The 19,264-nt window shown below is 33.8% G+C and overlaps 1 protein-coding gene across 42 annotated transcripts in view; it reads left to right on the top strand.

Annotated features, from left to right (window-relative positions):
* LOC141458524 (uncharacterized) overlaps positions 1-19,264 on the top strand; it is a 158,182-nt gene that overhangs the window by 35,413 nt on the left and 103,505 nt on the right. For 30 of the 42 annotated variants that reach the window (XM_074136622.1, XM_074136624.1, XM_074136602.1 and 27 more), the window contains 2 exons: positions 6,496-6,678; positions 9,038-11,285. In XM_074136622.1, the coding sequence (XP_073992723.1) occupies positions 10,130-10,726 (597 nt within the window). In that variant the 5' untranslated portion in view covers positions 6,496-6,678; positions 9,038-10,129 and the 3' untranslated portion in view covers positions 10,727-11,285. Of the gene's footprint in view, positions 1-6,495; positions 6,679-9,037; positions 11,286-14,860; positions 14,998-19,264 lie in introns of those variants that run through there. The other 12 variants (XM_074136620.1, XM_074136615.1, XM_074136614.1 and 9 more) reach the window with 12 other exon arrangements.

Raw genomic sequence — 19,264 nt, forward strand, 5'->3', positions numbered from 1 at the left:
GGTGATAAAGTTTAGGCGTTTTGCATCTCCTTCATTTTTCGAATTGCTGTATCTCGTGTCACATTAGTGTTAACTCTGCAAAAAGAAGTACAATTGTAGTACTCGTTTACCTCTACAATTGTACAGAATACCAGGTTTGTAGCTGTATTTATAAAGGAGATATTAGGTGATAAAGTTTAGGAGTTTTGCATCTCCTTCATTTTTCGAATTGCTGTATCTCGTGTCACATTAGTGTTAACTCTGCAAAAAGAAGTACAATTGTAGTACTCGTTTACCTCTACAATTGTAGTACTCGTTTACCTCTACAATTGTACAGAATTCCAGGTTTCTAGCTGTATTTATAAAGGAGATATTAGGTGATAAAGTTTAGGAGTTTTGCATCTCCTTCATTTTTCGAATTGCTGTATCTCGTGTCACATTAGTGTTAACTCTGCAAAAAGAAGTACAATTGTAGTACTCGTTTACCTCTACAATTGTAGTACTCGTTTACCTCTACAATTGTAGTACTCGTTTACCTCTACAATTGTAGTACTCGTTTACCTCTACAATTGTAGTACTCGTTTACCTCTACAATTGTAGTACTCGTTTACCTCTACAATTGTAGTACTCGTTTACCTCTACAATTGTAGTACTCGTTTACCTCTACAATTGTACAGAATTCCAGGTTTCTAGCTGTATTTATAAAGGAGATATTAGGTGATAAAGTTTAGGAGTTTTGCATCTCCTTCATTTTTCGAATTGCTGTATCTCGTGTCACATTAGTGTTAACTCTGCAAAAAGAAGTACAATTGTAGTACTCGTTTACCTCTACAATTGTAGTACTCGTTTACCTCTACAATTGTAGTACTCGTTTACCTCTACAATTGTACAGAATTCCAGGTTTGTAGCTGTATTTATAAAGGAGATATAAGGTGATAAAGTTTAGGCGTTTTGCATCTCCTTCATTTTTCGAATTGCTGTATCTGGTGTCACATTAGTGTTAACTCTGCGAAAAGACGTACAATTGTAGTACTCGTTTGCCTCTACAATTGTACAGAATTCCAGGTTTGTAGCTGTATTTATAAAGGAGATATTAGGTGATAAAGTTTAGGCGTTTTGCATCTCCTTCATTTTTCGAATTGCTGTATCTCGTGTCACATTAGTGTTACCTCTGCGAAAAGACGTACAATTAGAGTACTCGTTTACCTCTACAATTGTACAGAATTCCAGTTTTTTAGCTGTATTTATAAAGGAGATATTGGGTGATAAAGTTTAGGCGTTTTGCATCTCCTTCATTTTTCGAATTTCTGTATCTCTTGTCACATTAGTGTTAATTCTGCAAAAAGAAGTACAATTGTAGTACTCGTTTGTCTCTACAATTGTACAGAATTCCAGGTTTCTAGATGTATTTATAAAGCAGATATTGGGTGATAAAGTTTAGGCGTTTTGCATCTCCTTTATTTTTCGAATTGCTGTATCTCGTGTCACATTAGTGTTAACTCTGCAAAAAGAAGTACAATTGTAGTACTCGTTTGCCTCTACAATTGTACAGAATTCCAGGTTTGTAGCTGTATTTATAAAGGAGATATTAGGTGATAAAGTTTAGGCGTTTTGCATCTCCTTCATTTTTCGAATTGCTGTATCTCGTGTCACATTAGTGTTAACTCTGCAAAAAAAAGTACAATTGTAGTACTCGTTTGCCTCTACAATTGTACAGAATTCCAGGTTTGTAGCTGTATTTATAAAGGAGATATTAGGTGATAAAGTTTAGGCGTTTTGCATCTCCTTCATTTTTAGAATTGCTGTATCTCGTGTCACATTAGTGTTAACTCTGCAAAAAGAAGTACAATTGTAGTACTCGTTTACCTCTATAATTGTACAGAATTCCAGGTTTGTAGCTGTATTTATAAAGGAGATATTAGGTGATAAAGTTTAGGAGTTTTGCATCTCCTTCATTTTTCGAATTGCTGTATCTCGTGTCACATTAGTGTTAACTCTGCAAAAAGATGTACAATTGTAGTACTCGTTTACCTCTACAATTGTAGTACTCGTTTACCTCTACAATTGTAGTACTCGTTTACCTCTACAATTGTAGTACTCGTTTACCTCTACAATTGTACAGAATTCCAGGTTTGTAGCTGTATTTATAAAGGAGATATAAGGTGATAAAGTTTAGGCGTTTTGCATCTCCTTCATTTTTCGAATTGCTGTATCTCGTGTCACATTAGTGTTAACTCTGCGAAAAGACGTACAATTGTAGTACTCGTTTGCCTCTACAATTGTACAGAATTCCAGGTTTCTAGCTGTATTTATAAAGGAGATATTGGGTGATAAAGTTTAGGCGTTTTGCATCTCCTTTATTTTTCGAATTGCTGTATCTCGTGTCACATTAGTGGTAACTCTGCGAAAAGACGTACAATTGTAGTACTCGATTACCCCTACAATTGTACAGAATTCCAGCTTTCTAGCTGTATTAATAAAGGAGATATTAGATGATAAAGTTTAGGCGTTTTGCATCTCCATTATTTTTCGAATTGCTGTATCTCGTGTCACATTAGTGTTAACTCTACGAAAAGACGTACAATTATAGTAGTCGTTTACCTCTACAATTGTACAGAATTCCAGGTTTCTGGCTGTATTTATAAAGGAGATATAAGGTGATAAAGTTTAGGAGTTTTGCATCTCCTTCATTTTTTGAATTGCTGTATCTCGTGTCACATTAGTGTTAACTCTGCGAAAAGAAGTACAATTGTAGTACTCGTTTACCTCTACAATTGTAGTACTCGTTTACCTCTACAATTGTACAGAATTCCAGGTTTGTAGCTGTATTTATAAAGGAGATATAAGGTGATAAAGTTTAGGCGTTTTGCATCTGCTTCATTTTTCGAATTGCTGTATCTCGTGTCACATTAGTGTTAACTCTGCGAAAAGAAGTACAATTGTAGTACTCGTTTGCCTCTACAATTGTACAGAATTCCAGCTTTCTAGCTGTATTTATAAAGGAGATATTAGATGATAAAATTTAGGCGTTTTGCATCTCCTTTATTTTTCGAATTGCTGTATCTCGTGTCACATTAGTGTTAACTCTGCGAAAAGACGTACAATTGTAGTACTCGTTTGCCTCTACAATTGTACAGAATTCCAGCTTTCTAGCTCTATTTATAAAGGAGATATTAGATGATAAAATTTAGGCGTTTTGCATCTCCTTTATTTTTCGAATTGCTGTATCTCGTGTCACATTAGTGTTATCTCTGCGAAAAGACGTACAATTGTAGTACTCGTTTGCCTCTACAATTGTACAGAATTCCAGCTTTCTAGCTGTATTTATAAAGGAGATATTAGATGATAAAATTTAGGCGTTTTGCATCTCCTTTATTTTTCGAATTGCTGTATCTCGTGTCACATTAGTGTTAACTCTACGAAAAGACGTACAATTATAGTAGTCGTTTACCTCTACAATTGTACAGAATTTCAGGTTTCTGGCTGTATTTATAAAGGAGATATAAGGTGATAAAGTTTAGGAGTTTTGCATCTCCTTCATTTTTCGAATTGCTGTATCTCGTGTCATATTAGTGGTAACTCTGCGATAAGACGTACAATTGTAGTACTCGTTTGTCTTTACAATTGTACAGAATTCCACGTTTCTAGCTGTATTTATAAAGGAGATATTGGGTGATAAATTTTAGGCGTTTTGCATCTCCTTTATTTTTCGTGTCACATTAGTGTTAACTCTGCGAAAAGACGTACAATTGTAGTACTCGATTACCTCTACAATTGTACAGAATTCCAGCTTTCTAGCTGTATTTATAAAGGAGATATTAGGTGATAAAGTTTAGGAGTTTTGCATCTCCTTCATTTTTCGAATCGCTGTATCTCGTGTCACTTTAGTGTTAACTCTGCAAAAAGAAGTACAATTGTAGTACTCGTTTACCTCTACAATTGTAGTACTCGTTTACCTCTACAATTGTACAGAATTTCAGGTTTGTAGCTGTATTTATAAAGGAGATATAAGGTGATAAAGTTTAGGCGTTTTGCATCTCCTTCATTTTTCGAATTGCTGTATCTCGTGTCACATTAGTGTTAACTCGGCGAAAAGACGTACAATTGTAGTACTCGTTTGCCTCTACAATTGTACAGAATTCCAGGTTTCTAGCTGTATTTATAAAGGAGATATTGGGTGATAAAGTTTAGGCGTTTTGAATCTCCTTTATTTTTCGAATTGCTGTATCTCGTGTCACATTAGTGGTAACTCTGCGATAAGACGTACTATTGTAGTACTCGTTTGTCTCTACAATTGTACAGAATTCCAGGTTTCTAGCTGTATTTATAAAGGAGATATTGGGTGATAAAGTTTAGGCGTTTTGCATCTCCTTTATTTTTCGAATTGCTGTATCTCGTGTCACATTAGTGTTAACTCTGCGAAAAGACGTACAATTGTAGTACTCGATTACCTCTACAATTGTACAGAATTCCAGCTTTCTAGCTGTATTTATAAAGGAGATATTAGGTGATAAAGTTTAGGAGTTTTGCATCTCCTTCATTTTTCGAATTGCTGTATCTCGTGTCACATTAGTGTTAACCCTGCGAAAAGACGTACAATTGTAGTACTCGTTTACCTCTACAATTGTACAGAATTCCAGGTTTCTAGCTGTATTTATAAAGGAAATATAAGGTGATAAAGTTGGGAAGTTTAGCATTTCCTTCATTTTTCAAATTGCTGCGTAAATTTAAAGGTTTTCACTTTAAAGGAATAAATTTGATGACTTTTGTTTAAAAATCTCTTACGAGAGATACTTGGCCTTGCCGAGAACATAAGCTCCAAATTTCCGCAGTAAGTATTGATTGATTAAGTCTGCGTCTTTGACAAATTTGTGATTTATTGCTTTGATGTCTACTTTCGATAATGCATTGTTTGTGCATTTCGTCGAGATAGTGTTTTCCTTGGTAACTTAACGTGTGCTACAGAACCTCCTAGGAAGAGAATAATCCATAAATCAGTATATCATTACTGTATTTATTTAATTTTTGTTCTGAAAAAGATGAAGCAAACTGTGAATAAATTCTCAGTTTTTACCACTTAGTTTATAGTCTTGTTAAAAAAGGAAGTGACAGTTGCAAACCGCTACAATTCACTCTTCTACCGGCCCCCTTCGGTCTGCAAACTCAAAATAAAAAGATAAAAAGAGCCACTTGAAAATTCTGCCTTATATGTGTGATTGTCAGCGTATAGTTTAGTGCTTCTGTAGTCTGTAGACTATTGGTACACATACAGTAAATACTAACTGGCGTACACACCCGAAAAACTTACATTAACACAATAATAATGTGTATAAATGTGGCAAACAGCTGATACTGTAGTGTATGGCTGGCTATAAAGTGAACATACAGACAGACTGAGTGATTTTTCCTCTAGCGAGACACTTGAGTGCTTCTTCTATCTCTATCTCTCTTGCAAACTCTTTGTATCCCCACCATACGCAGGTGGTGATAATGTCAATACTAAAAACCGCTTATATTCGAAACCTCATGGGGTGAATTACTGGCTGAATTCATCACCCCCCCTGTACCCTCCCTTGTAGCTGCAATCTTCAACAGCATGCACTCTACTGTTCTGGTCATCGTATCTCTTATAAAAATCTCCCCAAGCTATCAGATACACAGCTATTTGATACTAAACCATATATTTAGGTGGGGTTGCTCTAGATCTATAATGTACTCTTATCTTGTGGTTTTCAACGAAAGAATCTTTATCAGTTTTTGTACGTTGTTAATCCTTTCGACAATATCTGCTAATAATGGACAATAAAGTTTTTTTTGGCTCTACTGATTTTGGACTAGTATGTGCAATGTTAGGAGTGAATGATTTAGCTGGTATTGAGTTATCAAATCTGTGGGTTCGGCTGACTTAAAGACCACTGGAAAATGTTGGGGTTAAACCGAACTGAACAATGTTCAGTTATTAGTGTCCAATGGCATACATTATAAAACTAGTTCTTTATTATCTACAGCAACGTCAATCTTTGTACTTGCTAATTTGAAGTTACGTACTACATCTCTCTCATCCATCTCTTTGTAATATTAGTTTTTATGGTGATATCATTTATTACTTTTATTTATTTATTTTTATTTTTTGTAATTGTTCATTACATCCCAGGAATTGCTCCAGTACATGGGATAAAATTTGTGTTTCAAAGTACTGATATAGTGTTAAGGAACATTTAGAAGATTTGATTTATTAGAATCCATTTATTAGATAATACGAAAATAAATTTACATTTTATTGTCTGCCCTATTTATTACATTACTGCAGAGCTTAATTAAACATATCCTTTTTTTCTAATTTTCATTTTGATTTTTGACAATATTTAAAGCTTTTTATTTTTTTATCTCAGCTTTTATTGTCCAGATAATAACTGAAAATAAATTCCTTCTGGCGCAAAACATTTTCAATAAAACTTCTATTGTTTGTTTACACTGGGAGTTCAATTTATTACAGTTCTTTTGTTTTGTTTTCAGAAAGCGCTTCAGTTGTTCAATCTAAGGATGTGCATAACTCAAGAAAATAGTTTTGGATACTTGGATTTTATCAAGTAAATTCAATTAGAATTCTTGGAGGAAAATTATGTTTACAAAGTTTCTTTTTTTAAAAAAATAAATATTTAATGAAGACCCACTCGATTAAAGAAGCCGACCTTTTAGGTAAGTAAGTGTACCGTAAGTTTTACACTTCACCAATTATATTTACATTATGAAAAGTTAGTCTGTTTTCCATACCCATTGCTTTCCAACGGACCACGTTAAGCCGGTTTAGTTATTTTGCAAAGTATTTATCCCTCAGGTACAGGGTAAGTTGTCCACACCTTTTATGGCGGTACTTTTTTGCTCAAACTGTTTACTAATTGTTATGAAAAACGGAAATTGCAAAAAATTATAACATTATAGAAATCCATTGTATTAAATGAAAGTTACTAAAATTAAACTTTTCTTTCTCTCATTTTAAACCCAAATATTGCAAATCCATGGTGCTTGGCTTATGCAGTAAATAAGAGAAACGTTACGGTATGTAGTGCTTTCACTAATTCTCTTCTTTACAATTTTGATTTACCAACGTTACTCTGAAGACAGGTTGATTACATAGTACAACCACAGTAAGCTGTACTAGTTGTTAATGGGGACTTATCTGAACGCGGTAGCCCAGCCATCCATTTTAGGTTCTTAATGCGCTAACTGCACACCCTCTTAGCTCTACAATTGTGCAGACTTGCAACTAGCAGACTAGCATAAATTTTATTCTTTAGTCCAAGAATTAAGTCAATTTTTCATTAATTTTCATTTATTACTTTTAATTAATAGAATAATTCTTCCACGTGGTTTTTTATTATTACTGTAATAATAATACCATAATTGTTAACTAACTGTAATCATATTTAGCATTAAAATTGTACTGTTATATTTTAATGAAGTGTTTTAAAATAGATTACAGAGTAAGGTATTAGCTAAAGTAGAGTTAATTCTTTTCGCTCAAACATTACGCAGGTACTTCCTTACTTTTTTTCTTTTCACAATCCGTTCTACTTTAAAGAACTCAAACCATATTCCAGTTTTAACTAATAACCATCTGATTATGGCATTTCTGTAATGTTTACCGTAATTCATTATTAGATCTTGTAATTTTTTTTTCTTCATTTTTTTCTAAGACTTAGTTAAGCTGGCGCCATTGCACATTGTTAAAAAGAGATTTAGTCTACATTTAACGGAACTTAAATTCTCTACTTAGTTTATTTTATCTAATTAACTTTTTAAGAAGCTTTAATTTTTTTTTTTTTTAAACAGATGGTGGATTGGCAACCTAAATGTTACCTATTTAAAATATTTTTTTCTTCAAAAATTTATCTATTCTCGAACTAATTGGAAGTCTCGTTGGTAAACAGTCTCATTATTCGTGCGCATTATTACTAACAATCGTAGTTAGAGCAATGTATGTGTTTGACTGTGATTAACATAAGATGTCTTAGTATTAATCAAAACCTATAGAAAAGTCAGGCGTAAGGACGAAAATAATGGCTCGAATCACGAGAATATATGATGTTGTTTCATCACATTTGTAGGCAAAACTAAACATATGAAATATTTAATTTTTTAATTACTGTATGAATAGCATCACGTGGAGTTGAGTTTGATGTAATCTCTTTGGAGTCAACGCTTATATATAATCTACAGGTGAATGAAGGGAAAATCCCCATATATTGCCAAAAATACGAGAATTTTGCGCAGATAATAAAAATTTTATCTTAGATTTTATTAGTCGTAGCACGCATGTTGCATCTCTGCCCGGTTTCGTACTTTCATTTATCATCAAATGATGCGTTCATTGAAGAGCTTTCGACTTCACTTACGCTACCGTCTCGCTACCACCGTTTTTGTCTTGGAGTCAGAGTTTTAAGACGTATTAAATCAAAGATATTACGCAGCACTACGAACCTAAAGGCACTTTCTATACAGAGTCTATTAAATTTTATTTCAGAAAAGCAACTCAGAGCCTATATTTCTAGTTTATTTATATGAAACATTTAAATAACTATGTACTTAAACTTACAGCTTTCTATAATGCAATTTCTAACCTGAGTTTTGCTAGTAAAGCTAAAAGCTTTTGCGTTTTCGAGAAACAGGTTAAATAATATTTCTTTTTCTTATTCCATAAAAGGTAAATTATTTATCGCAATTGTCACTGATTTTCTTATTATTCGATAGAATAATAGGAAATCAATGGGTAAAGGTTGTTCACTTATTACACCATTTTATCATCTTTTACTGATTATTTATTTTCAGTTGTAGCATACATTTGACAGTTTACTATAACTAACTGATTATTTATTTTCAGTTGTAGCATACATTTGACAGTTTACTATAACTAACTGATTATTTATTTTCAGTTGTAGCATACATTTGACGGTTTACTATAACTAACTGATTATTTATTTTCAGTTGTAGCCTACATTTGACAGTTTACTATAACTAACTCTAGGTATTCTTTAAAAACTTTTTCTTTTTTTTTAAGAGTACAGTAGCTGTAGCAGCAGTGGCAGCAGTAGCAATAGCAGCAGTTGCAGTAGTAGATGTGGTAGGAGCAGCTGTAGCAAAAGAAAAAGTTAACGTTGCAGCAGCAGCGACAACAACTTTGCAGTAGTTGCAATTGCAGTTTTGGCAGTAGCAACAGTGCAGTAAACAGTAGCGCTATTTCCTTTTCTTATTTAAGTAAAGATAAATTTTTTATCGCAATTGTCTCATTTTCTAATGTAATTTCGCTATGGAATTTCTTATCCTTGACTTGTTGACTCTAAAAAACTGGGATAGTTGCAGTTGCAGCTGTGGCAATAACAGTTGCGATTGGAGTAGCAGAAGCAGCAGTCGCGATTGCGGTAGCTGTAGAAGCTCTTGCAATTGCAATAATTGCAGTTGCGCGTGCAGTAGCTGTAGCTGCAATAGCGGCAGACGCGGTTGCAGTGGCTGTAGCATGAGTAGTAGTTGCAGTAACAGCAGCAGCTTTGGCCGCAATATCAGCAGCAGTTGCGGTAGGAGTAGCTGTAGAAGTAGCCGCAGTTGCTGTAGCAGCAATTTAAAAAAGAAGTAAGTAGATGCTCGTAATTCTTAATGGACCAGGACTTCAACCTCCTAAACAGAAGCAGAAGGCTGGGCAATTCATATTTCAATTTGTTATAAGCAGACTTATTGCGGTAATAAAGCAAATTTTAATTTTAATTTATGTCTTTAGTTCTTTATTATCAATCGGTTGAATAAAAGAAAATGAATTTATTATCTTGATTTGTTATTTCATGATCTGTCTTTCATTAATTATTTTCTTTCAGTTGTTGCATTCATTTAACTTTTTGCTGCATTTAACTGTAGAATTCCTTAAAAACATTTTGTATTTTTAAGAGTACCAGTAGCAGTGCTGGAGCAATGGCTGCAGCTGTAGCAGCAGTGGCAGAAGCAGTTGCGGTAGTTGTAGCAGTAGCAGCACTTGCGGTAGCTGTAACAGCAGCAGCAGTTGACGTTATAGCATAGCAGTAGAACTTTAGTCACGGTAGCAGTTGCTGTTGCAGCAGTGGCAGTAGCTGAGGCAGTTGAAGCAGCTGACGCGGTAGCAGCAATGGCAATAGCTGATGCAGTTGAAGCAATAGTCGCGGTAGCAGTTGTTGTCGTAGCAGTTGCTGTAGCAGCGGAAGCAGTGGCAGTAGCAAGTGCAATAACAGCAGCAGCAGCAGTGGCATCGGTTAGCAGCAGTTGCGGAAGCAGTGGCTGTAGAAGTTGCAGCTGTGGCAGTAGCAGCAATTGCAGTTGCGGCTGTAGTAGTAGCCGAGGCGTTATAGTAGCTGAAGCAGTGGCAGTAGCAAGTGCAATAGCAGCAGCAACAGTGGCTTTGGTTAGCAGCACTTGCGGAAGCAGTGGCTGTAGAAGTTGCAGCTGTGGCAGTAGCAGCAATTGCAGTTGTGGCTGTAGTAGTAGCCGAGGCGTTTTAGTAGCTGTAGCAGCGGAAGCAGTGGCAGTAGCAAGTGCAATAACAGCAGCAGCAGTGGCTTCGGTTAGCAGCACTTGCGGAAGCAGTGGCTGTAGAAATTGCAGCTGTTGCAGTAGCAGCAATTGCAGTTGCCGCAGTAGCAGTAGCCGAGGCGTTTGTAGTAGCTGCAGCAGCGGAAGCGTAGTTGCAATAGCGGCAGACGCAATAGCAGTAGCTGTAGCAGCATAAGTTGCAGTAACAGCAACAACTTTGTGGCATTCCGTGCACTGTTTATTTCAATTTAAAATAAGCAGACTTATTGCTGAAAGGTAGTATAATTTAAATATTACTCTAGTCTGTAGTTCTGGATTATCAAAAGGTAGAATAATAGGTAATGAATTTGTAAAGGTTGTTCTCTTGTTACATCATTTATCATCTTCTATTGATTATTTTATTTCAGCCGTAGCATTCATTTTCATTTTACTGTAATAACTCTAGATTTTCCTTAAAATAAATAAATAAATAGTACAGTGCTTAGTAGCAGTCGCAGTTGCAGTAGCAGTTTCTGTAGCGGCAGCAGCAGAAGCAGTTAACGTTGCAGCAGCTGCGGTAGCAGCTTTTTGGCAGCAGCTCTGCGGGAGCAGTTGCTGGTATAGCAGTCGCAGCAGTTGATATTACGGCAGTAGCAGTAGCCGTAGCTGCAGTAGCAGTTGATGTTACAGCAGTAGCAGTAGTAGCTTTGGCAGTATCTCAGTGGCAATCGTTGTAGCAGCAGCCGTTTTGGCAGTAGCTGTAGCAGTTGTAGCAGGTGAATTTTCAGAACTAGTAGTTGTAGTAGTATCAGTTGATTACCTTCCCTTGAAAATAGTTTTCCTAGGAAAATGTGTCATATTGGGATAGGGTAATAAAATGAAGAGTAGATTGGTTTGATGTAGTGTTTATATCGGCGGACTCGTCCGTCATGCCGGTTCCCGGAGGCAAAAGTGAAAGAATGAAGAGAAATTTTCGTCAATTCAGGGCTGTAATTCATATTTGTTAGAATTAATAGTTTATAATTAATAGTTCAAGCAGTGTATTCTCTTGCGGAGTGCACTACGAAGATGAGACCGTAAAAGACTTGACTTACCTAAAACGAGTTCAATACACAGAACCTGGGTATCAAAGAATCATGATAATTGTAATGTTGTGAACAGGAGTGACAAAGTGACGATCATCCTGCGTTGACTGTATATTATATCCAAGAAAGAAGAATAAGATTATAGGGATTCTGCTTTATGTAACTTTTCGTTTTTTAGTAATGTACAACAACTCATACTCACACAATACAAAAATACGCTAAAAAATCTTTTTTTCAAGTTTATGGGTTTCAAAAATATTTTTTTAGTAAGATAAGTAGCTGGCTGGAGATAAAATACCTACTATTTGGCAACACTAGTTGTTATGGATCAATTAATGAATAAATGCTGCCGTTGAGCTTAAAGATATGTTAAATCATAGGAATGGATATCTCCGCGCTTAAGATTTTCTATCAGCACATAACGGTTATGTATTCAAGGTGAACTTATAAAAAAAAAAAAATCAAAGTATTTAAAGGCAGAAAACAAAACTCCAAAGAGGGGCACTTTGAGTGACGAGAGTGTGTGACAAAACAAGAAGCAGGTTCTACCGGGACAGGTACTACAATTTCCTTTTTAAGATTAGGGTGTATTGTAGAGTAATATGTACACCGGAAGTATCTCCAGTTTCTAGTACACGCCTCCTACTAGCTCTTCATCTCATGAATGAATGAGTGAATATGTTTTTATGAATAGAAACGAGAGGGACAAAAAAATAAATACCACTCTATTATTATTATTATTTGTTCAGTGTATGTACTCCATTATTAGTACTTGGCATCAAAATTGTTAGTTAGCCATTCGCATTCGGTTGTAGTTATCTCTTCTTTTGGAAATTTCTTTCAACTGACAACTATCTAACTGAGTTCGCATCCTGTCTCTCAAATTTCATCTTCTGCCTTCAACGGACTTTTATCAAGTGTATTCTTGCAATACAAGACTTGTTAACTTACCTTTATTTTTTTACTTTTCACTCCTCTCTTTTGTGTAACATGCTTTTTAACAAAAGCACTTCCTCTCTGGTAAAAAAAAAAAAAAAGCATAGGTAAGTGACTGGTAAGAAGAATATTGAAGCCTGGTTGACTGATCTTTCCTTTCACACGTAACGGGTAATCGCAACGAAAGGAATACCAACAAATTTTCTTGAGTAATTTGAAAAAAAAAGTCATACCCAACAGTTATTGTACATTAACAATACTGGTAAACATTAATAACAAGTTTTAGGTTCTTTCTCTTAATCAAAACTGCTATTTTGGGTCAGATTTTCATCTGGAGACGACTTTAGAAACAACGTGTACAAATCATTTCATACGAAAGTAGCGTATTTCGAATTGAATTCGAAACTTATTTTGTTTTTTGATTTTTACATTTTTTTAAGATAAAATTTTATCTAAAAAATTCTAATAATGTACTTCTGGAAGGGGAATGAGTAGACTTCCCATTAAAGTACACTTGGAGTGTACTGTTTATCCAAATCAATTGTACATAATCGAAGTTCTGATTCCGTTTTTCTTTATACTTTTTACACTTATTCATAGATCAGTAACTTTTAGTGTTATATAATTATTTTTCTTGGGAAATTCTTTAACGGCAGTTCTAGAGAAACTAAACTAAAGGTTTAGTAAACTGTGTAATGGTTGAAAGAATTAAACATTGTATCCAAAATTTGTAGTTCATCCGAAAATGCAAGAGTTGCATAAGGAAGTCTTATAATATTGCATGTTTTCAAATTAGTGTTTTCACAAAAATTCACTATTTTGAAGAAGCTTGTTATGTTGTAAATGATGATCAGTATTGAAGGAAACATTTAAATGAGCCGTTTATTTTGAAAGTGGCCTAACTCCATTTGTCAATTTTTTCCGGTTGCCATGGTTACATATACAACTTCGTGTTATTTATCAGTAAAGCAATTCACGTTGCTCATATTCCGAGCAAATACGATAATTCTTGACACATAAGTTTTTAAAGTTAATTCAATAATTGAACCGTGTAGTTTGAAAGTGGCCTAACTCCATTTATACTTAAATCAAGGTAATCATATATTATTGATAATGTCTGAAGGTAGTAATTTTAATTAATTAGTATTTAACATGTTAACCTCAGTTTTTGGACAATTGCGTTAGATGAATAACCAGTACGTTTAATTAATAAAAAACTTAAAATTTAATATTAAATTTTAGAAATTATTTCACCCATGGGGAAGAACAGAACAAGACCATTCAGTTCAGATAGTGAAGAAGAAATAGTTTTAAAGATATATAAAATAAATTAAGTATGGTTTTTTTCAATTTGAAGCATCTTAAATTATGTTGAATGGACTTGGGCACCTTCAAATTTTATAATGAATCTGGATGTTAATTTTGAAAGTGGCCTAACTCCATTCTTGCTAAGAAAACGCATATTATTCAGTTAATAATTGCCACTGTTTTAATAGGAAATATAAATTTAACACCCGTAGATACACTTAAGCAGTATGGCTCATTAGTATCCTATTCGTATATTTTTAAATTCATTGAAACGCAAACCCATAAATATCTCAATTTGAAGATAAATGGAGTTAGGCCACTTTCAAAATAAACGGCTCAAATGATAAATTGAAAATTAATTGTTATAGAATGTGTACAATAAATTATTAACTTTCTTCCAGCACTGGAAGGCTATTTCAGACATCAGTCCCTTTCTTTTCTAGTAGTTACCTTGAAATATTACAAGTTTGGTACAGAATATTACTTCTAAACAATTAAATCTTAAATATGTAAATTTCCATCTTGGAAAAAGAAGGCAGGTAAACTTGACATAGGTCACTGGGCGGTACTTCACTGTCTTGACGTAGAAACCATCCCTGGGAACTTCTTCAGTAGTCGAATAGTAAATCCTGAAGAAAGTTTGTGATGTAGTAGTCCCAGAAATGTGGGCGGGACCATAATATCTACTTACAAACTCACACATACATACTCGTATGTACATATATATATATAGACATTACTATTCACATGTCTAGTGCGGGACCATTGTCATCAACTCCTTTTGTATAAACTATAAGCCTCTGGGAATATGTTTGACTCCATTGTCACTGGCCATGTCTAGATTAACATCTCCCAAACGCAGAGTAAGAAATTGTATTCTCCAGTCTGAAAAAGGATCCTGTTGGAAGGTTCCTTGTTTATCAAAATATCTGTCATAGATAATTTTTTTCTTCTCTCTTAATAAATATATTCTGATTCAATTTTTACATTCGTAGACCGATTATTTGCTTTTATTTTGACAGAAGAGAGGAGTGTTTATCTGCTTACCATCACGGCTACCTGTTTAAAGTTCCAGCATCAAAAGATGTCTAGATTATTTTAAGTTCTACTATAAAGTACATGAAATTGATTATATCTTGGCCATAAATATTCAATAAACACTTTTTGTTTTTTTAATGAAATGAAGGTACAAACTACTTCTAAATCTTTTAATTAATCTTTGTTATAGAACAATATTTCAATACTTAACGAAATTTAGTTAAAATTTTATGTAAATACTTTTTAGTACGAAATTGACGCAATTCTCTTCCTGAAGAATCGAGTTCTTAGTAAACGTGTACAAACGAAAATTTGAACCTCTCGTGTATAAGAGCGATCAATGCCTAAATAATCTCACAAGTAGAGAGAAGTGTTTCTCAGAGAAAACAGGAAATGATAACTCTTTGAATAGATCATGAGAAAGAAAATGGCTTTCCTACTTAACAGTCACTATTCAAGAATGTAGATTAAAATATAAGAAAATTAAACTTTTACATAATATATAAAACTGAAAACAAAAGATAAATTAGAAATGGCTAAGCTAGAGTTGTAAAAGGCAGATTTTAAAAACAGGGAGTGAAGGGACATGAGTCACAGATAGTACTGCTAAGCAGTACTAGAGGAAAGTGGCAAAAAAACTTACAGCTAACTTACATTGAAAACCACTGTAATCTATTCATTTTCCTGATAAGCACATAAAACGAAATATAAATTAAATTGCTCTCTTTAAACTTCTAATTAATATAATATATTTATTATTTAGGAGCACATAAAGTACCATTAATCTTTAAAGACTTTAGGAATTAGCTAAGTTAACCTGGACCAAGGGTTCAATGCCAGGCGTGCTGTGCTTATTTTTTTCTGTGGAATTTCAATAGCTCCATTGATGGACAGTGTTTCTTATTACTTTAAAAACACCATCTGTCTGACTCAGTGTATGCTCTGATGTCAATAACCTCAGATATCATCAGAGTAATTGTCTGTTGAGATGAAAATTCGATATTATCCATTTTATTGACACTCATAAATCTTGTCAATGTAGATCTAGTGACAGCTTTTTTGAAGCTTCTCATTGGGGAGCCTTGTTTCAGAAGGAACGGAAGAATAATGCCAATTTCAGTCATGATTTTTTTTTTTAAATTTTTTGCTGAGCTTTCGACCTAGGGACTAGGTCATCTTCAGGACTGTGCAACATATTTCACAGTATAGTTATAATAATTGTTTTATAATAAATTTGTTATAATGAATGGAATCCCCTATTACCGATTGTCTTTGGCGATCTTTTTAACCAAATTACAACCAACCAACCACACATTTACTTCGCCAAAAAATACGTACGTAGATGACACAATTTTATGCATCAATGCTACAAAAACACAAGAAATATACATTGCAACAACTATCACCTCTCCATATGATTGACAATAGAACAAGAAACAAAACCAAATTCGCTTTCTTGACCTCCTTCTCATGAGAACAGACACTGAACAAATTAACCCAAAACCTACATACTCTGGTCATCCTCTTATTTTTTCTCCAGCCAACCTCTAATACAGAAAACCAACTGAGCCGACGATTTCATTTCACGTAATCTAAAACTCACATCCGCCCAATATCACCAGGACATTATAGAAACTTCTAAAACAATACTTTAACTTAAAAAATACCCTCTCAAACACATAAACTAGACCACGGGAAATCATCACATATTCGATTTTCTAAACCCAAAGATACTAAAAACAGAGACAAACACACTAAAAAGGAAAGTACCAGAAATGATTAACATAGCAAAGACTGAAAATAGTATAAATTTCAAAACTGACACGAACAATCGTTATACACCAATTTAGTACAAAATACATAAAAGTACAAGTTGGCAACACTGACCTCTTCACAAACCTAACATAAAACCGATCACACCCAGTTCATTAGCAGACAGGGCAGGAGATTCGCTAACTTTGTAGCAATGTAAAATTGCATTGTAAATAAGGTAAATAATTTGTGTAAACTACATAACTTTAACAAAATATGTACCACAGTCCTGAAGATGATCTAGTCCCTAAGAAGATAGCTGGGCAAAATAATGCAAAAATTATTACTGGCATTATTCTTTTGTACCTTCTGGATTAATGAATCAGTCACCAAAAGCCATGAACTGTCCTTGCTTTTTAAATACTCATGGTATTTTGGTTGTAAGGAAATAATTACTATATGATAAATTAATTTAAAGTTGAAGATTTTTAAGACAATATACGAAATTTTTAAAATGTACTTAAATTTTGCTAATTAATCTTAGAAAAGGAAGCTTCATGATTTGGAAAAATTAAAGTAATAATGCTATTTCGTCAAGGCTTAGTTTGTACCTTCTTAATCATCTCTTGTTGGCTTATTTTCTAATGATGGAAGTAGTTTCTTTAAATCATTCTTTAGTTCAGTAGTACTAGACCTATTTTTAAAAGTGATGATAAACTTTTGCAACTTATGTATGACTGAATTGTTTGCTTAGGGATTTAAAATCCTTGAACTATACTAATCAAAACCGTAAGTAATTTATTGCAATGACAAAATTGCAAACTATAGTTCTAGGAAATAAAACAGTACTTTGATTATATCATTATTCGTATTGTGGCCCGTAGACGATTGTTAATATGTCAGTGTTATAAAGGAATGAATCATTCGTATTAGTTAATTTGCTTGAGAGACAAACTAATTCTTCCTTCTTAATGCAACTTTCAGTTACGCCTATTTGTGACATTGATAGTTTTTTGCAACATTTACTTGTTTAGAAAGCAGAAATGAATTATAAATTAAAAAATTTTGTTTGTGAACGTTTACTTTCTCTTCTGGTTTTATCTAATATTTATTATTTAGACTCATTAAAAGCATTGTGAATAGGAGTAGAATTTGTTTAAAGTTTGAAGAAAATAGATTATATAAGTGCAGCTTTGCAGAATACATCCATCCTTCCTCGGCGCTACAGCCCTCCTCGAGTCTTGCTCTCCAATAGAAACCACTCCCACTCATCGCTATCTAACCAACCAGGTCCAGCCATCATGACTTTGGCCTGCCGACCTTGCTTCTGCCCATGTGTTTATAATGTTAGACCTTTTTTGATTAACAGTCTGCAGACATCTTTTGCGAATGTCCTATCCAACAAAGTCTTTTTATTGGGATTGAAATACATTAAAGAGTAACCCTTAGATTTCAAGTTTAGTTCTTTCGCCAATTACCATTCTCTTGCACAGGATCAAAAATTTGTAACATTATTTTGAATTTTTCTAACATAGCTAATGTCTCTTCATCGGTTTTATTTATAACCTAACGTTTTATACAATGTAGCACTTGTTCCCTGAGCAGCCTAGATTCGTCTTTTAATCAATCTTCTATCTGTCAATCTAACAATTTTAATTTACGAATCATAAGGTTGATAGTAAATGGACAGGCTCTTGGAGGCATTACCGAAGAAGCTGTAGATGGTTGGACTAAAACTTTTAAAAAATGTTTTCGAATGTTTTGAAATTCTGGAAAAATGTGATTAACTTTGATTTCAAACCTTCTTATTTAAAAATTATTTAAATGATTTATAGAGGTTCTTCAGGCGATAAATTTAGTGCTGAAATTCAAACTATTCCCGAGTTTGATCGTAGCCTTGCAATGTGATGGACAGCTTAACTCCATTCATATACACGTTGGTAAATTTAAAATAGTTACTCAAAAATATGTTATTTATTAAAAACACAGTAAAGTTGAATGCTTTTTGAATACTTGTTAATTAAAATTGAAAAGGAAGAGATTAGTCAAATAGTTAGTACACTGGACTCTCACGCAGTGAGGTCCTGAGTTCAAGTCCATCAACCTGCCTTTAGTTTTCCGCTTTCTAGAAGGCTCTTACCGCTCACCGTCTGGTGTTAGGCAGTATTGTTTGTAACGAGGAACGCTGGCCATGAATTGATAGTGGCTGGAAATAAGCTTTAGCACCAACGACTCTTTGACGCGCCTTTTACGTATACTTATATAATAGGCTTATAATAATTAATGAAAATGGTCAAATTATCTTTATTAGATAAAGAATTAATTATTAATAATTTTTATTGGTGTCACATATTGTTTTTTACTTACAATATTTGCTTACCGACCGATTTGGTTGATTTTACGCTTTATTTAGGTCATAATCAGTCATTCGTAAAATCTTCGGGTTATTAATAATTTCATTTTTTATTATATCATAACCATGAGTCACGATTTCTTGTGTGAAAACAGTTATAATTGTATTATTTATAGGCTGTATTCTATCGACAATAGTTATTTGTTTTTTATACTTACTATTTAATATATCCATCATACGCTTCACTGTATAAGGTATTAAAACATATTATTAGCAACTGATG

This window comes from Rhodnius prolixus, unplaced genomic scaffold (genome assembly GCF_049639745.1).
Source record: "Rhodnius prolixus isolate KJV_2025 unplaced genomic scaffold, Rpr scaffold_5, whole genome shotgun sequence".
In the NCBI taxonomy this organism is placed as follows: Eukaryota; Metazoa; Arthropoda; class Insecta; order Hemiptera; family Reduviidae; genus Rhodnius; species Rhodnius prolixus.